The 13,006-nt window shown below is 48.2% G+C and overlaps 1 protein-coding gene across 7 annotated transcripts in view; it reads left to right on the top strand.

The window, feature by feature from the left end:
* Window positions 1–13,006, top strand: part of ACSBG2 (acyl-CoA synthetase bubblegum family member 2) — a 48,795-nt gene that overhangs the window by 26,009 nt on the left and 9,780 nt on the right. The window contains exons 9-15 of one of the 7 annotated variants that reach the window (XM_061422480.1): window positions 1,323–1,504; window positions 1,609–1,869; window positions 6,983–7,200; window positions 9,473–9,612; window positions 9,702–9,948; window positions 10,683–10,791; window positions 11,468–11,554. In XM_061422480.1, coding sequence (XP_061278464.1) covers window positions 1,323–1,504; window positions 1,609–1,869; window positions 6,983–7,200; window positions 9,473–9,612; window positions 9,702–9,948; window positions 10,683–10,756 — 1,122 coding nt within the window. In that variant the 3' untranslated portion in view covers window positions 10,757–10,791; window positions 11,468–11,554. Of the gene's footprint in view, window positions 1–1,322; window positions 1,505–1,608; window positions 1,870–6,982; window positions 7,201–9,456; window positions 9,613–9,701; window positions 9,949–10,682; window positions 10,792–11,467; window positions 11,745–13,006 lie in introns of those variants that run through there. The other 6 variants (XR_009737428.1, XM_061422479.1, XM_061422481.1 and 3 more) reach the window with 6 other exon arrangements.

Here is a 13,006-nt window from a genome sequence, read left to right as displayed (position 1 = left end):
AGATAGGTTTTGCAAATACTTGCTCCCAGCTCTGTGGCTTGTCTTCTCATTTTCTTACTAGTGTCTTTTGAAAAGCAGAAAATGTTCACCTCTAATGAGTGTTAACTCTCCAATTTATTGATTTTTTGTTCCTTTCATGCTTCTGGTGTAATTTTTAAGAAAATCATTGCCTACCCCAAATGTTGGAAGAAGAAATGGTAACCCACTCCAGTATTCTTGCCTGGAGAACTCCATGGACAGAAGAGCCTGGTGGGCTACAGTCCATGGGGTCACAAAGAGTCGGACACGACTAAATGACTTACACATACTGTATCTAAAGGCACAGAGATTTTCTTCTGTGTGTTCTTCTGGAGGGCTTTTAGATCTGTTAACAGTTCTTACTTTTAGGTCTGTGGTCCATTCTGAGGTAATTTTTGTGTCTGGCAAGAATACTCTAAGTTAGCTAAGCTCTCTGTTTGTCTGTCTTTGGCACTTTTATTGAGTATCAATTGATCATAAATGTAAAGACTCATCTTTAGATTTTCAGTTCTGTTTTATTGATCTTTATGTCTATCCTTACACCAAAACCTCACTGACTTTATTTTTCCAGCTTTTTGGTAGTGAGATCACCTTGTTCCTGTTCTCCCAGTCTCATAAGTAAAAACCTCACATTCCAGGAACACCTCCAGTTCTGGATATATCGGGACAGTTGATCACCCTACCTTATAGTCAGTTTCAAAATCAAGTAATAGTAGGTCCTCTGATTTTGTTTTTCAGAATCGCTTTGGTTATTCTAGGTCCTCTGCATTTCCATGCAGCTTGTCAGTTGGTATGAAATGGCTTGCCTATTTTTTACAATGACACTGAACCTGTAGATCAATTTGAGGGAGAATCTTTCATGATACTCCACTTCATGCTTGGGCAACAAGCATGAAGTGCTTGTTTAGCCACTCCCACCACACTGGCTACATAGCCTGTTTTCACTTTATTACAAACTGATGCACTAAGAGCATCTCACACGTGTTTCTCTGTGTATCGGAGTCTTTCATCCAGCTGAGTTCTATCACCCACAGAAGTGAAGTTGCCTAGCTGTATTTAAAATGTTAACAGCACTGTCACACTGCCTTCCAAAAATACTCTACCAGTCTGTACACTCCACTATGTCCCCAGGGAGAACGGGTTAACTGATTGGCCACTGGCCAGTCAATGGGCTGGCTCCCATGGGTCAGGAGCTCACCTTGGTCCAGAAAGCTAAGAGAAAGTTCTCTGGGCTGCCCTCAGTGGCTGAGGAGAGATGGACACCTGGGGTGCAGGTGTTGCTGACTGAGCTCTGTGCCCAGCAGGGCACCTTGGTCAACACCTTGCAAGAGGTAAAGCCTACTGCCTTCCTGGGGGTACCCCGAATTTGGGAAAAGATGCATGAGAAGATAAAGGAGGCTGTTGGCAAGTCTTCAAGCTTGAGGAAAAAGGTGTTTTTGTGGGCAAGGAATATTGGCTTAAAGGTCAACTCGAAAAGGATGCTAGGGTAAGTGGTTGGGACCGCTGGGGCCAGGCATGGAGGGTGGTGGGTGAGGGGGCTCAGCCTTCTCCAGCTGTGTTCCATCCACCCCTGTGGCTCTGTGACTACAGAACCTTCCTTGGCATCCATGTTCACAGGGAACATGACCATCCCATGAGCTACCGCATGGCAAAGGCACTCGTGTTCACCAAAATCAAGAATTCCCTTGGCCTGGATCACTGCCGCATTTTTATCAGCGGGGCCGCACCCCTCAACCAGGAAACTTCTGAGTTCTTTTTAAGCCTGGACATACCAATAGGCGAAGTGTACGGTATGAGTGAAAGCTCAGGACCCCACACCATATCCACCCCGGCAAACTACAAGTTTCTAAGGTACCGGTCTCCTGGGCAGACACCTGGTCCACTGGCAACACTGGGTCAAAGTGGACGGAGGTGGGAGGGTTTCTGGGATATGATGAATCCTGACTTGGTGCCTCCAGCCTCCAGGCTCCAAATCTTCATGACTGTGGGAAGCCCCAGTTTGTCCGAGAGCCCACGGACAAAGAGGGAGGTCTCCCAAACATTCTATGTATGTACCCTCCCTATCTGTCACTTGTGAGCTCTGCCTCCAGATGTCCCACCCCAGGTTGACCTCCTGAGACCTAGGGACCCTTCATCTCCAAGATGCTTTGTTTCAAACACATCCGCAGGCCCCTCTGGCTTTCTCCCAAGCTTAGCTCACCTTGGGAGGCAGGATGGAGCCCAGTGACACTGATGCAGTAAGAACACCAAAGGCGAGTTCTACTTGGAGTCTGGGAGCCACGTTCCTTCACAGGACCTCCTGATCGTCCTTCCCTGCTCCCCTGCCCCCCACCAGCTGCACCATACTGCAAGTTCGAGTCTCCTCTCGTGTTTGGCCAGGTTCCACTCACCTTTGAACTTAGTGAAATCGAAGTCTTATCTTCCGAATCTGGCAAAACCATCTCTTGCTTCTTACTTTACTCTCTACATCAGTATCCACCCTTTCCAGCCCATAACTGCACCTGGGTCTGTTTTCTGTAAAACCCAAATGCCCGCTTGAGCTTTGTTTTTTTTTTTTTCCCCCAAACCAAAGAGTAGTCCTTCCTTAAACAGGTGGTTTCTTTTTTTTTTCCTGTGTAGAATTTTTTTTAGCTTTACTTGGATGAACCCATCAAACTCGTATAGCTTCTGAGTTTTTCCACACTCCTAGGAAAGTTTTTAATTGGGAGGTTATAAGAAGCCTCTTTGTACTTTTTTTAAAAACTTATATTGGAGTATAGTTGCCTTACAAAGTTATTTTCTGCTGAATAGCAAAGTGAATCAGTCATCTGTTATTCGGTCACTATGTCGTGTCCAAGTCTTTGTGACTCCATGGACTGCAGCACGCCAGGCTTCCCTGTCCTTTACCATCTCCCAGAGTTTGCTCAAACTCGTCCATTGAATCGGTGATACCATCCAATCATCTCATCCTCTGTCGTCCCCTTCTCCTCCTGCCTTCAATCTTTCCCAGCATCAGAGTCTTTTCCAATGAGTCGGCTCTTTGCATCAGGTGGCCAAAATATTGGAGTTTCAGCTTCAACATCAGTCCTTCCAATGAACACCCAGGACTGATCTCCTTTAGGATGGACTGGTTGGATCTCCTTGCAGTCTAAGGGACTCTCAAGAGTCTTCTCCAACACCACAGTTTGAAAGCATCAATTCTTCAGTGCTCAGCTTTCTTTATAGTCCAACTCTCACATCCATATATGATTACTGGAAAAACCATAGCCTTGACTAGATGGACCTTTGTTGACAAAGTAATGGCTCTGCTTTTCAATATGCTATCTAGGTTGGTCATAACTTTCCTTCCAAGGAGTGTCTTTTAATTTCATGGCTGCAGTCACCATCTGCAGTGATTTTGGAGCCCCCCAAAATAAAGTCAGCCAGTGTTTCCACTGTTTCCCCATCTGTTTGCCATGAAGTGATGGGACCAGATGCCATGATCTTCGTTTTCTGAATGTTGAGCTTTACGCCAACTTTTTCACTCTCCTCTTTCACCTTCATCAAGAGGCTCTTTAGTTCTTCACTTTCTGCCATAAGGGTGGTGTCATCTGCATATCTGAGGTTATTGATATTTCTCCCGGCAATCTTGATTCCAGCTTGTGCTTCTCCCAGCCCAGCGTTTCTCATGATGTACTCTGCATAGAAGTTAAACAAGCAGGGTGACAATATACAGCCTTGACGTACTCCTTTTCCTATTTGGAACCAGTCTGTTGTTCCATGTCCAGTTCTAACTGTTGCTTCCTGACCTGCATAGAGGTTTCTCAAGAGGCAGATCAGGTGGTCTGGTATTCCCATCTCTTGAAGAATTTTCCACAGTTTATTGTGATCCACACAGTCAAAGGCTTTGGCATAGTCAATAAAGCAGAAATAGATGTTTTTCTGGAACTCTCTTGCTTTTTTGATGATCCAGTGGATGTTGGCAGTTTGATCTCTGGTTCCTCTGCCTTTTCTAAAACCAGCTCGAACATCAGGAAGTTCAAGGTTCATGTATTGCTGAAGCCTGGCTTGGAGAATTTTGAATATTACTTTACTAGCGTGTGAGATGAGTGCAAATGTGCGGTAGTTTGAGCATTCTTTGGCATTGCCTTTCTTTGGGATTGGAATAAAAACTGACCTTTTCCAGTCCTGTGGCCACTGCTGAGTTTTGCAAATTTGCTGATATATTGAGTGCAGCAATTTCACAGGATCATCTTTTAGGATTTGAAGTAGCTCAACTGGAATTCCATTACCTCCACTGTATAATCATAAGGGATTTGATTTAGGTCAAACCTGAATGGTCTAGTGGTCTTCCCCACTTTCTTCAATTTAAATCTGAATTTGGCAATAAGGAGTTCATGATCTGAGCAACAGTCGGCTCCCGGTCTTGTTTTTGCTGACTGTATAGAGCTTCTCCATCTTTGGCTGCAAAGAATATAATCAATCTGATTTTGGTGTTGACCATCTGGTGATGTTCATGTGTAGAGTCTTCTCTTGTGTTGTTGGAAGAGGGTGTTTGCTATGACCAGTGCATTCTCTTGACAAAACTCTATTAGCCATTGCCCTGCTTCATCCTGTACTCCAAGGCCAAATTTGCCTGTTACTCCAGGTGTTTCTTGACTTCCTACCTTTGCATTCCAGTCCCCTATAATGAAAAGGACATCTTTTTGGGGTGTTAGTTCTAAAACGTCTTGCCAGTCTTCATAGAACCGTTCAACTTCAGCTTCTTCAGCGTTACTGGTCGGGGAATAGCCTTGGATTACTGTGATATTGAGTGGTTTGCCTTGGAAATGAACAGAGATCATTCTGTCTTTTTTGAGATTGCCTCCAAGTACTGCATTTCAGACTCTTGTTGACTATGATGGCTACTCCATTTAAAGGATTCCTGCCCACAGTAATAGATATAATGGTCATCTGAGTTAAATTCACCCATTCCAGTCCATCTTAGTTTGCTGATTCCTAGAATGTTGACATTCATATGGGAAAACCATAGCTTTGACTATATGAACCTTTGTTGGTAGAGTGATGTCTCTGCTCTTTAATGTGATGTCTAGGTTTGTCATAGCTTTCCTCCCAAGGAGCAAGCATCTTTTAATTTCATGGCTGCAGTGATTTTGGAGCCCAAGAACATAAGATATGTCACTATTTCCACTTACATTTTTTCCTCTTCTATTTGCCATGAAGTGAATGGACCAGATGTCATGATCTTAGTTTTCTGAATGTTGAGTTTTAGGCCAACATTCACCCTCATCAAGAGGCTCCTTAGTTCCTCTTTACTTTCTGCCATGAGAGTGGTATCATCTGCATATGGGAGGTTGTTGACATTTCTCCTGGCAATCTTGATTTCAGCCTGTGATTCCTCCAGCCTGGCACTTTGCATGATGTACTCTGCATATATGTTAAATAAGCAGAGTAACAATATACAGTCTTGTCATACTCCTTTCCCAATTTTGAACCAGTCAGTTGTTCCATGTCCTGCTGCTTCTTGACCCACTTACAGTTTTCTCAGGAGACAGGTAAGGTGGTCTGGTATTCCCATCTCTTTAACTATGTTCCAGTTTGTTGCAATCCACACAGTCAAAGGCTTTTGTGTAGTCAATGAAGCAGAAGTAGATATTTTTCTGGCATTCTGTTGCTTTTTCTATGATCCAACAGATGGTGATATTTTGATCTCTGGTTCCTCTGCCTTTTCTAAACCCAGCTTGTACATCTGGAAGTTCTTGGTCATGTGTGTGTGTGTATGTATGTGTGTATGTGTGTGTGTATGTGTGTGTGTATCTGCTCTTTTTGGATTTCCTTCCCATTTAGGTCACCACAGAACACTGAGTAGAGTTCCCTGTGCTATACAGTAGATTCTCATTCATTATCTATCTTACACATTGTAGTGTATACATGTCAATCCCAATCTCCCAATTTATCTCACCCTGCCTTTCCCCCGGTGGGGTCAATATGTCTGTTCACCTGTACCCTTTTCCCAGAGTCCACATTTATGCATTCCTATACATTTTAAGCATCTCAGGCCTGCTTTCTTTTTCCACTTGTTGACTAAGGGAGTTTCTACACTTCACCCTAAAACCACTGACCCTTCTAACTGCCAATAGAAGAGATCTCAGCCAGGCAGAAAGAAAATACTTCCTTCTCTGCATCCTAAGACCACCCTCCCAAGTGGTATCACTAGCGAAAGGAATTTCATGAAAATCCAGATTTTACTAGCACTCTCTGTTCTGTGGAAGTAACTTTAAAGAGACTTTGGCTGGTCATGTTACCTAAAATCAGCTGTCTTGGTCACTGCATTCAGGGCAACATTCCTGTTTTCTAGAGAGGGTTTTGTTGCTGGGATTGGTTGGTTTTCTTTTTTCTTTTTTGCCACTCTGTGTGACTTGTGGGATCTTAGTTCCCCGATCAGGGATGGACCCAGGCCCTCAGCAGGGAAAACATGGAGTCCCAACCACTTGGCCACTGGGGAATCCCGTTGTTGTTTTTAAGCTGGGAAGTTTTTCTGCCATGTACGTGAAGATAAAACCAACCTACAACTCCACTGGGCTTCCCAGTTCACCAGTGAAAGTGTCACTCAGTTGTGTCTGGCTCTTTGTGACCCCATGGACTGTAGCACATCAGGCTCCTCTGTCCATGGGATTTCCTAGGCAGAAATACTGGAGTGAGTTGCCATTTCCTTCTCCAGGGATCTTCCTGACCCAGAGATCAAACTCGCTGTCTCCTGCATTGCAGGCAGATTCTTTACCACTGAGCCACCAGGGACGCCCAGTTCACCAGGTTTTTGGGAATTTGACTCCCTCGGTGGGACCAGCCCTCTCTCCATTCAGCCAGCAGTCACAAGCACCCACTGGGTCCTGGGGAGGATGCAGCGGCAGCATTGGCCCAGGCCAGCTGAGCCGGGAGTCAGGAACCGGGTGACCTCGGCCCCTGACCCCAAGCCTCAGTCTTCCTCCTTCCTGTCCTCTGGCAGTTCTGGCAAAGTTGTGGCAGGGTGTAAGAACATGCTGTACCAGCCGAACAAGGATGGCGTGGGGGAAGTCTGCCTCTGGGGCCGGCATGTCTTCATGGGCTACCTGGAGCAGGAGGACGCGACCATGGAGGCCATTGACGAGGAGGGCTGGCTCCACTCTGGGGACCTGGGCCGCATGGACAACCAGGGCTTCCTCTTTATCACCGGCCGCATCAAAGGTACTGGGGCTGGGTTCCCAGGAGCCCCAGCGAGCAGGCCAGCCTTGAACACCGAAGGCTCTGCCTTTCCACCTTTCATGGGGATGGGTGCTCACACAGATGTACAGGGACACCCCAGCCCACACACTGTCCAGCCCAGTGCTATCCTTGTGCCCAGCATCTGGCCCTCAGCAGGAGGGAGCCAGAAAAGAAGCCTACTCTGGACCTCAAACCTCTGTTCCCTCCCCTGTCATTTATGGATAACAGTAACTAAAGAGTCATCATGATTAAATGAAATGATACAGAACAGGAATCAGTCAACTTGTCCCATAAAGTTGGTCACTGCTTTAGTCACTAACTCGTGTCTCTTTTATGACCCCATGGACAGTAGCCCAACAAGCTCCTCTGTCCATGGGGTTCTTTAGGCAAGAATACTAGAGTAGGTTGCCATTTCCTTCTCCAGGGGATCTTCCCAAGCCAGGGACAGAACCTAAGTCTCCTGCATCTCCTGCTTTGGCAGGCAGATTCTATACCACTGAGCTACCAGGGAAGCCCTAAAAGGCCCATGTATAAATATTTTGGATTTGCAGGATACAGGGTCTCTGACATAGCTGCTCCACTCGACTGCTGTGGGACAAAAGCAGCCGCAGTTGATGTCCAGACCTACGGTCGTGGCCATGCACCAATACAAATGTCATAGGATTTTCATGTGTCACAAATATTGTTGTTCTTTGGATTTCCTTCCAACTATTTAAAAATGGAAAAACTATTTAGTTCGTGGCCTTACAAAAACAGGCAGAAGGAGCATTGTGGAATTTGGCCCACAACCTCTGATGTAGAGCATTTGGCATGGAGCCTGACATAGGCTGTAACTGTTCAGTAAGAGGGCTATGTTACCATTATTTCTGTGATAAGCAACAGAAAACCCTTCTTAAGCAGGTTTGAGTGGAAAAGTAAAGCTGCTGGCTCAAAACTGTAAAGTCCAAAAGTTCATGCTTCAGGCATGGCTGGATCCAGGTGCCAAAATGACATCACCAGGAATCTCTTTATCCTTCTGTGACCAAGTTCCCCTCTGTATCTGTGCCATTCTTGTTTATTCATTCATTTATTTGTCTGCATCTGGTCTTAGTTGCAGCATGCGGGCTCTTTGTCATGTGGGCTCAGTAGTTGTGGCTCAAGGGCTTAGCTGCTGCACGGCATGTGGGATCTTAGGTCCTGACCAGGGATTGAACCCACATCCCCTGTATTGGAAGCTAGATTCTTAACCACTGGACCACTAGGGAGCTCCCTGACGCCATTCTTGAGGAGGCTTTTCCAACTTGATGACAAGATGGCTGCCAACAGTCTAGGCTCATCGTAACAGCCTAAGGTTGAGAAAGAGTGTACTACTCCCAACAGCGTCAGCAAGTTTCATGCCCGATTCTCATTGGATCTTCTTGGGTCAGTATTCCATCTCAGAATGAATGACTGTAGAGGATGGAATACGCTGACTGGTCTGATGTGGTCAAAGGCTCACCCCAGCAGCCCACCCCCTCCCCAGACCACACAGAGATGGAGGGTAGTTCTCCAAAGAAACTTGAAGGATGGAGGAGTCACTGGGCTGATGATATCACAGATGTCCATCATGGGCCCAAATGGATCATTCCTAGTGCTACAAGGATCTCAGCAGAGGTGACTGCAAGATCACAGGATGGAATGGAGAGGGTCTGGGTGGGTGGGACGGGAAGCAGCAAGTGTCCCAGGATGGAGGAACAAGTGAAGACTGTGTCTGGGGCAGGAAGAGGAGCTCCTGAAGGATTTTAGGCAGGGGAAGACAGTGACACAATCCTTTAAGAGCCTGCCAAAACTAGGGAGGTGCCACTCACCCCTGGGAGGAACCTGGACTTGGGGTCTTTGAGAGTTGCCAGACGATGGGAACAGCAGGAGACAGAGAGACGGGCATGGTCAGAAGCACTTGACTATTTTCCAGGCAAGGGCATACCAGAGGGCCTGGATCAGGGCACAGGGGACAGAGGAACAGGCCAGGAGTGGACAAGATGCTGTCCAAGTGGAATACTCAGGATGTGGATGCTTGACGGGAATCTGAAGAAGACGGGGGAGGAGGGGCAGAGTGACTCTGGGTCTGGGGCTTGGAGAAGGACATAGAGAGCATCCTGGAGAAGGGCAGGGGTGGTTCTGGGGTTTTTTGGGGGAGTGGTGGTTGCTGCCGACACCTGGGCCCCTCTAATCTGCAAAGGCACGGGGCTCCTGGGCTGTCCTGGTTGAACCCACCCCCAGTCACGCCTTGTTTCAGAAATCATCATCACAGCTGGTGGCGAGAATGTGGCTCCCGTTCCCATCGAGAACCTGGTTAAGGAGACAATCCCCATCATTAGTAATGCCATGTTGGTGGGCGACAAGGCCAAGTTCCTGAGCATCCTCCTGACGCTGAAGGTAATGTGGGTTTTCCAGCAGGTGGGAAGCCACATCTTGGTCCTTGGGGCTGGATGCTAGGGGTTGTGACAGGGGTGTCGTGGGGGCAGTGCGAGGTCGACAAAATGACCGGAGAGCCACTGGACACGCTGAACTTGGAGGCGATCAAGTTCTGCCGGGAGGTGGGCAGCCAGGCGACCACAGTGTCTGAGATCTTGGACCTGCGAGACCCCATGGTCTATGCGGCCATCCAGAAAGGCATCAATGCTGTCAACCAAAAAGCCATCTCCAACGCACAGAAGATTCAGAAGTGGGTCATCTTGGAGAAGGACTTTTCCATCAGTGGCGGAGAGCTAGGTGAGTGGCCTGGAGAGTTTCAACACTTGGAGGCTGGTCCCCTGATGGTGTCCAGGGCCCTGTGGGTGCTGAGGAGACACATCTTATTCTGGGAGTCAGAGGGTCTGTGGGACCAGCTGCCGACCAAGGGGTGGCTACACGGAGGAAGATGGTGTCCACCTCCCCCCGATCCCACCCCCAGTAGATGCAGACTCTGATGTGTCAGGGAGGTGAGAAGACTGGGCAGTGTAGCAGGTGTGACAGTGTACTAGAAGGATGACTGGTCAGGGGTCAGACGGCAAGATGCTTTGGCCAAAAGGATCTGGGAAAGCTGCGCTCAGGAAGTGGTCCTTAGGGTAAGACTCAGAGGACGAGAAGGAGCCTTTTGGGCAAACAATTGAAGGGGAATAATATTCCTGGCTGAGAGGACAGCAGGTACAGAGGCCCTCAGGTAGGACGGTGCCTGGAGAGTCGTGGGAACAATGGGAGGCCTGTGAAGTCAGGGTGGAGAGAGGTCACATTCAGCTGCAGTAAGGAGTTGAGATTTTATTCCCAGAAAGGGAGCTGTGTGTGTGTGAAGCAGAGAGTCTCCTTTGCCATCCCTTAAGATGGCAAAGGCAGTGCCCCAGGAAGATGAGGGCATGGCCAGCCACCAGCCCAGCCCCAGCCACGAGATTCTGCCGCCTGGTCACACCCAGGGTACATGGACTCCTATTTCACCCCCACGTCTGAATCGGTTTCTGCTTTCTGGGCAGGTCCGACGACAAAGATTAAACGACATTTCATCCTCCAGAAATACAAAAGGCAGATCTACAGCTTCTACCAGTGACAACTTTGGCAGAGCGGGTCCTGGCTGCCCCGATGGTGAGACTGGCTTGGCTGGCTGGGCCGCAGATGAGTCCAACACAGGTGGTCTCCACACGTGCACACGCTCAGCTGCCGTGGGCTCTGGATGGTGTCTGTCCTCCGCTCACCCTCCACCTGGGTCCCAGTGGGGCACGCCTACTCCTTCCTGCCTGGCTGTCACCTCTGTTAGCTGTTCTTCCTGCCTTTTCCACTTGTCTGGTAGAGGGAGCCAGGCAGTCTTCGCATCCCAAACCAGAGCCCAAATGTGAAATGCCCAGATGTTTCCTGGTGGCTTCTCTGTAGAAGCCCTTTTGTCAGAAACTATTGTAGGGGGCAGGTGGGGGGAATTCTACTGGCCGGAAACCCAAGGAATGAGGTGTGACGGCCCATCCCAGCAGTGGCATGGAGACTTGATTTTTTTGGCTGCACTGGATCTTTGCTGATGCCAAGGGTTTTCCTAGTTGCAATGCTCGGGCTTCTCTTGTTGCAGAGCATGGGCTCTAGAGTGCAGGCTCAGCAGGGTGGGGGGACAGGCTTAGTTGCTTGGCGGTATGTGGGATCTTTGGGGACAAGGGGTTGAACCTGTGTCCCTGGCATTGCAAGGTGGATTCGTAACCAGTGGACCACCAGGGAAGTCAGGGACAGAGACTTGATCTTGTCCCACTACCCCTCTGCACCCTCCCTTTCCCCAAAGTCTTTCTCACAAGGAGCCTCCACGATGCCAGGAGTCACAGGGAGGGTTTTAGAAACCCAGCATGGCGTGCGGTGTGGGCAGAGAGGCAGACACATCTTCCATTGTCCAAGGCCTACCTATAATTCTCTCGTGGTCAAACCCTTCTGCTCGGATGCCCTGTGCTCGTTTCCTGGGACCGCCACAGAAGACAGTTCCGCAGGCCCGGGACTTAAACAAGAATCTTTCCTCAGGGTCCTGGATGCTGGAAGTCTCCCCACAGTCAAGGCTGGTTGGCTCGGTTGGTTCCTTCTAAAGCCCCTCTCCTTGGTTTGTGTGTGCATGGTATGTCGCTTCAGTCATGTCTGACTCTTTGCGACCCTAAGGACTATAGCCCGCCAGGCTCCTCTGTCCATGAGATTCTCCAGGCAAGAAGACTGGAATGGGTTGCCATGCCCTCCTCCAGGGGATCTTCCTGATCCAGAGATCGAACCCGCATCTCTTACGTCTCCTGCATTGGCAGGCGGGTTCTTTAGCGCCACCTGGGAAGTCCCATTGGCTAGTAGAGGGCTGTTTTATCCCTGCATCTGTATCCAGATTTTCCCTTAGAAAAATACTTGTCATACTGGATCAGTGTCCACTCAGTGATCGCATCTTAACTTGCGGACCTCTGTCCATAAAGACGCCATCCTCGAATACACTCTCATCCTGAGGGCTTGGGTATCAGGATGGAGGTGAATGCAATCCAGCCTGTAATACTGCTGTATCTGTTTGTTTGTTTTCTTTTCTTCACCATTAACTGATTTAACCCCTCCACACCTTCATCTGTCAGAGTCTTGCAAGCGAGCCCAGCAGCTAAACACATCCCATTCACCGTTCAGCGTCTTTTGCAAGATTTCTGATTTCACTCTGCAGTTGGATGAGAGGCCATCCAACATTGGTGTGGGGGTGGGAGGTGGACCCTCTCCAAGCCTGTGCTGTCCAGTATGGCAATCACTGGCCACATCTGAAACTGAGACGTGTTGTGGGTGTAAAACCCACACTGGGTGTGGGAGTCTGATATGAAATAACAGAATATATAATACCTTGTTCATATTTTAAAACATTGAATGTTGGAATGATACTCTTTAGGACATACCTGATAATATTAAATATAGCACACAGAGACTTCCCTGATGGACCAGTGGTTAAGACTGCCTTCCCATTCTGGGGGGTGGGGGTTGTGGGTTCGATCTCTGGTGGGGGAATTAGGAACCCACTTGCGTGTGGTGTGGCCAAAAGATATATGTGTGTGTGCTCAGTCACTCAGTTGTGTCCAACTCTTTGTGACCCCCATGGACTGTAGCCTGCCAGGTTTCTCTGTCCATGGGATTATCCAGACAAGAATACTGGAGTGGGTTGCCATTTCCTCTTCCAGGGGATCTTACAGCATCTAAATCGATTTCATCAATTCCTTTTCTGTATGGCTACTAGAAATTTTAAAATTATATTGGTGGCTCACGTGACATTTCGCTTGGAGAGTGCCACTCTAAAGTTCATTGGAGGGGAATTCCCTGGCAGGCT

This window comes from Bos javanicus, chromosome 7 (assembly GCF_032452875.1).
Source record: "Bos javanicus breed banteng chromosome 7, ARS-OSU_banteng_1.0, whole genome shotgun sequence".
NCBI lineage: Eukaryota > Metazoa > Chordata > Mammalia > Artiodactyla > Bovidae > Bos > Bos javanicus.
Note: the sequence above shows the minus strand (reverse complement) of the source record. Positions and strands in the feature narration are given on the sequence as shown.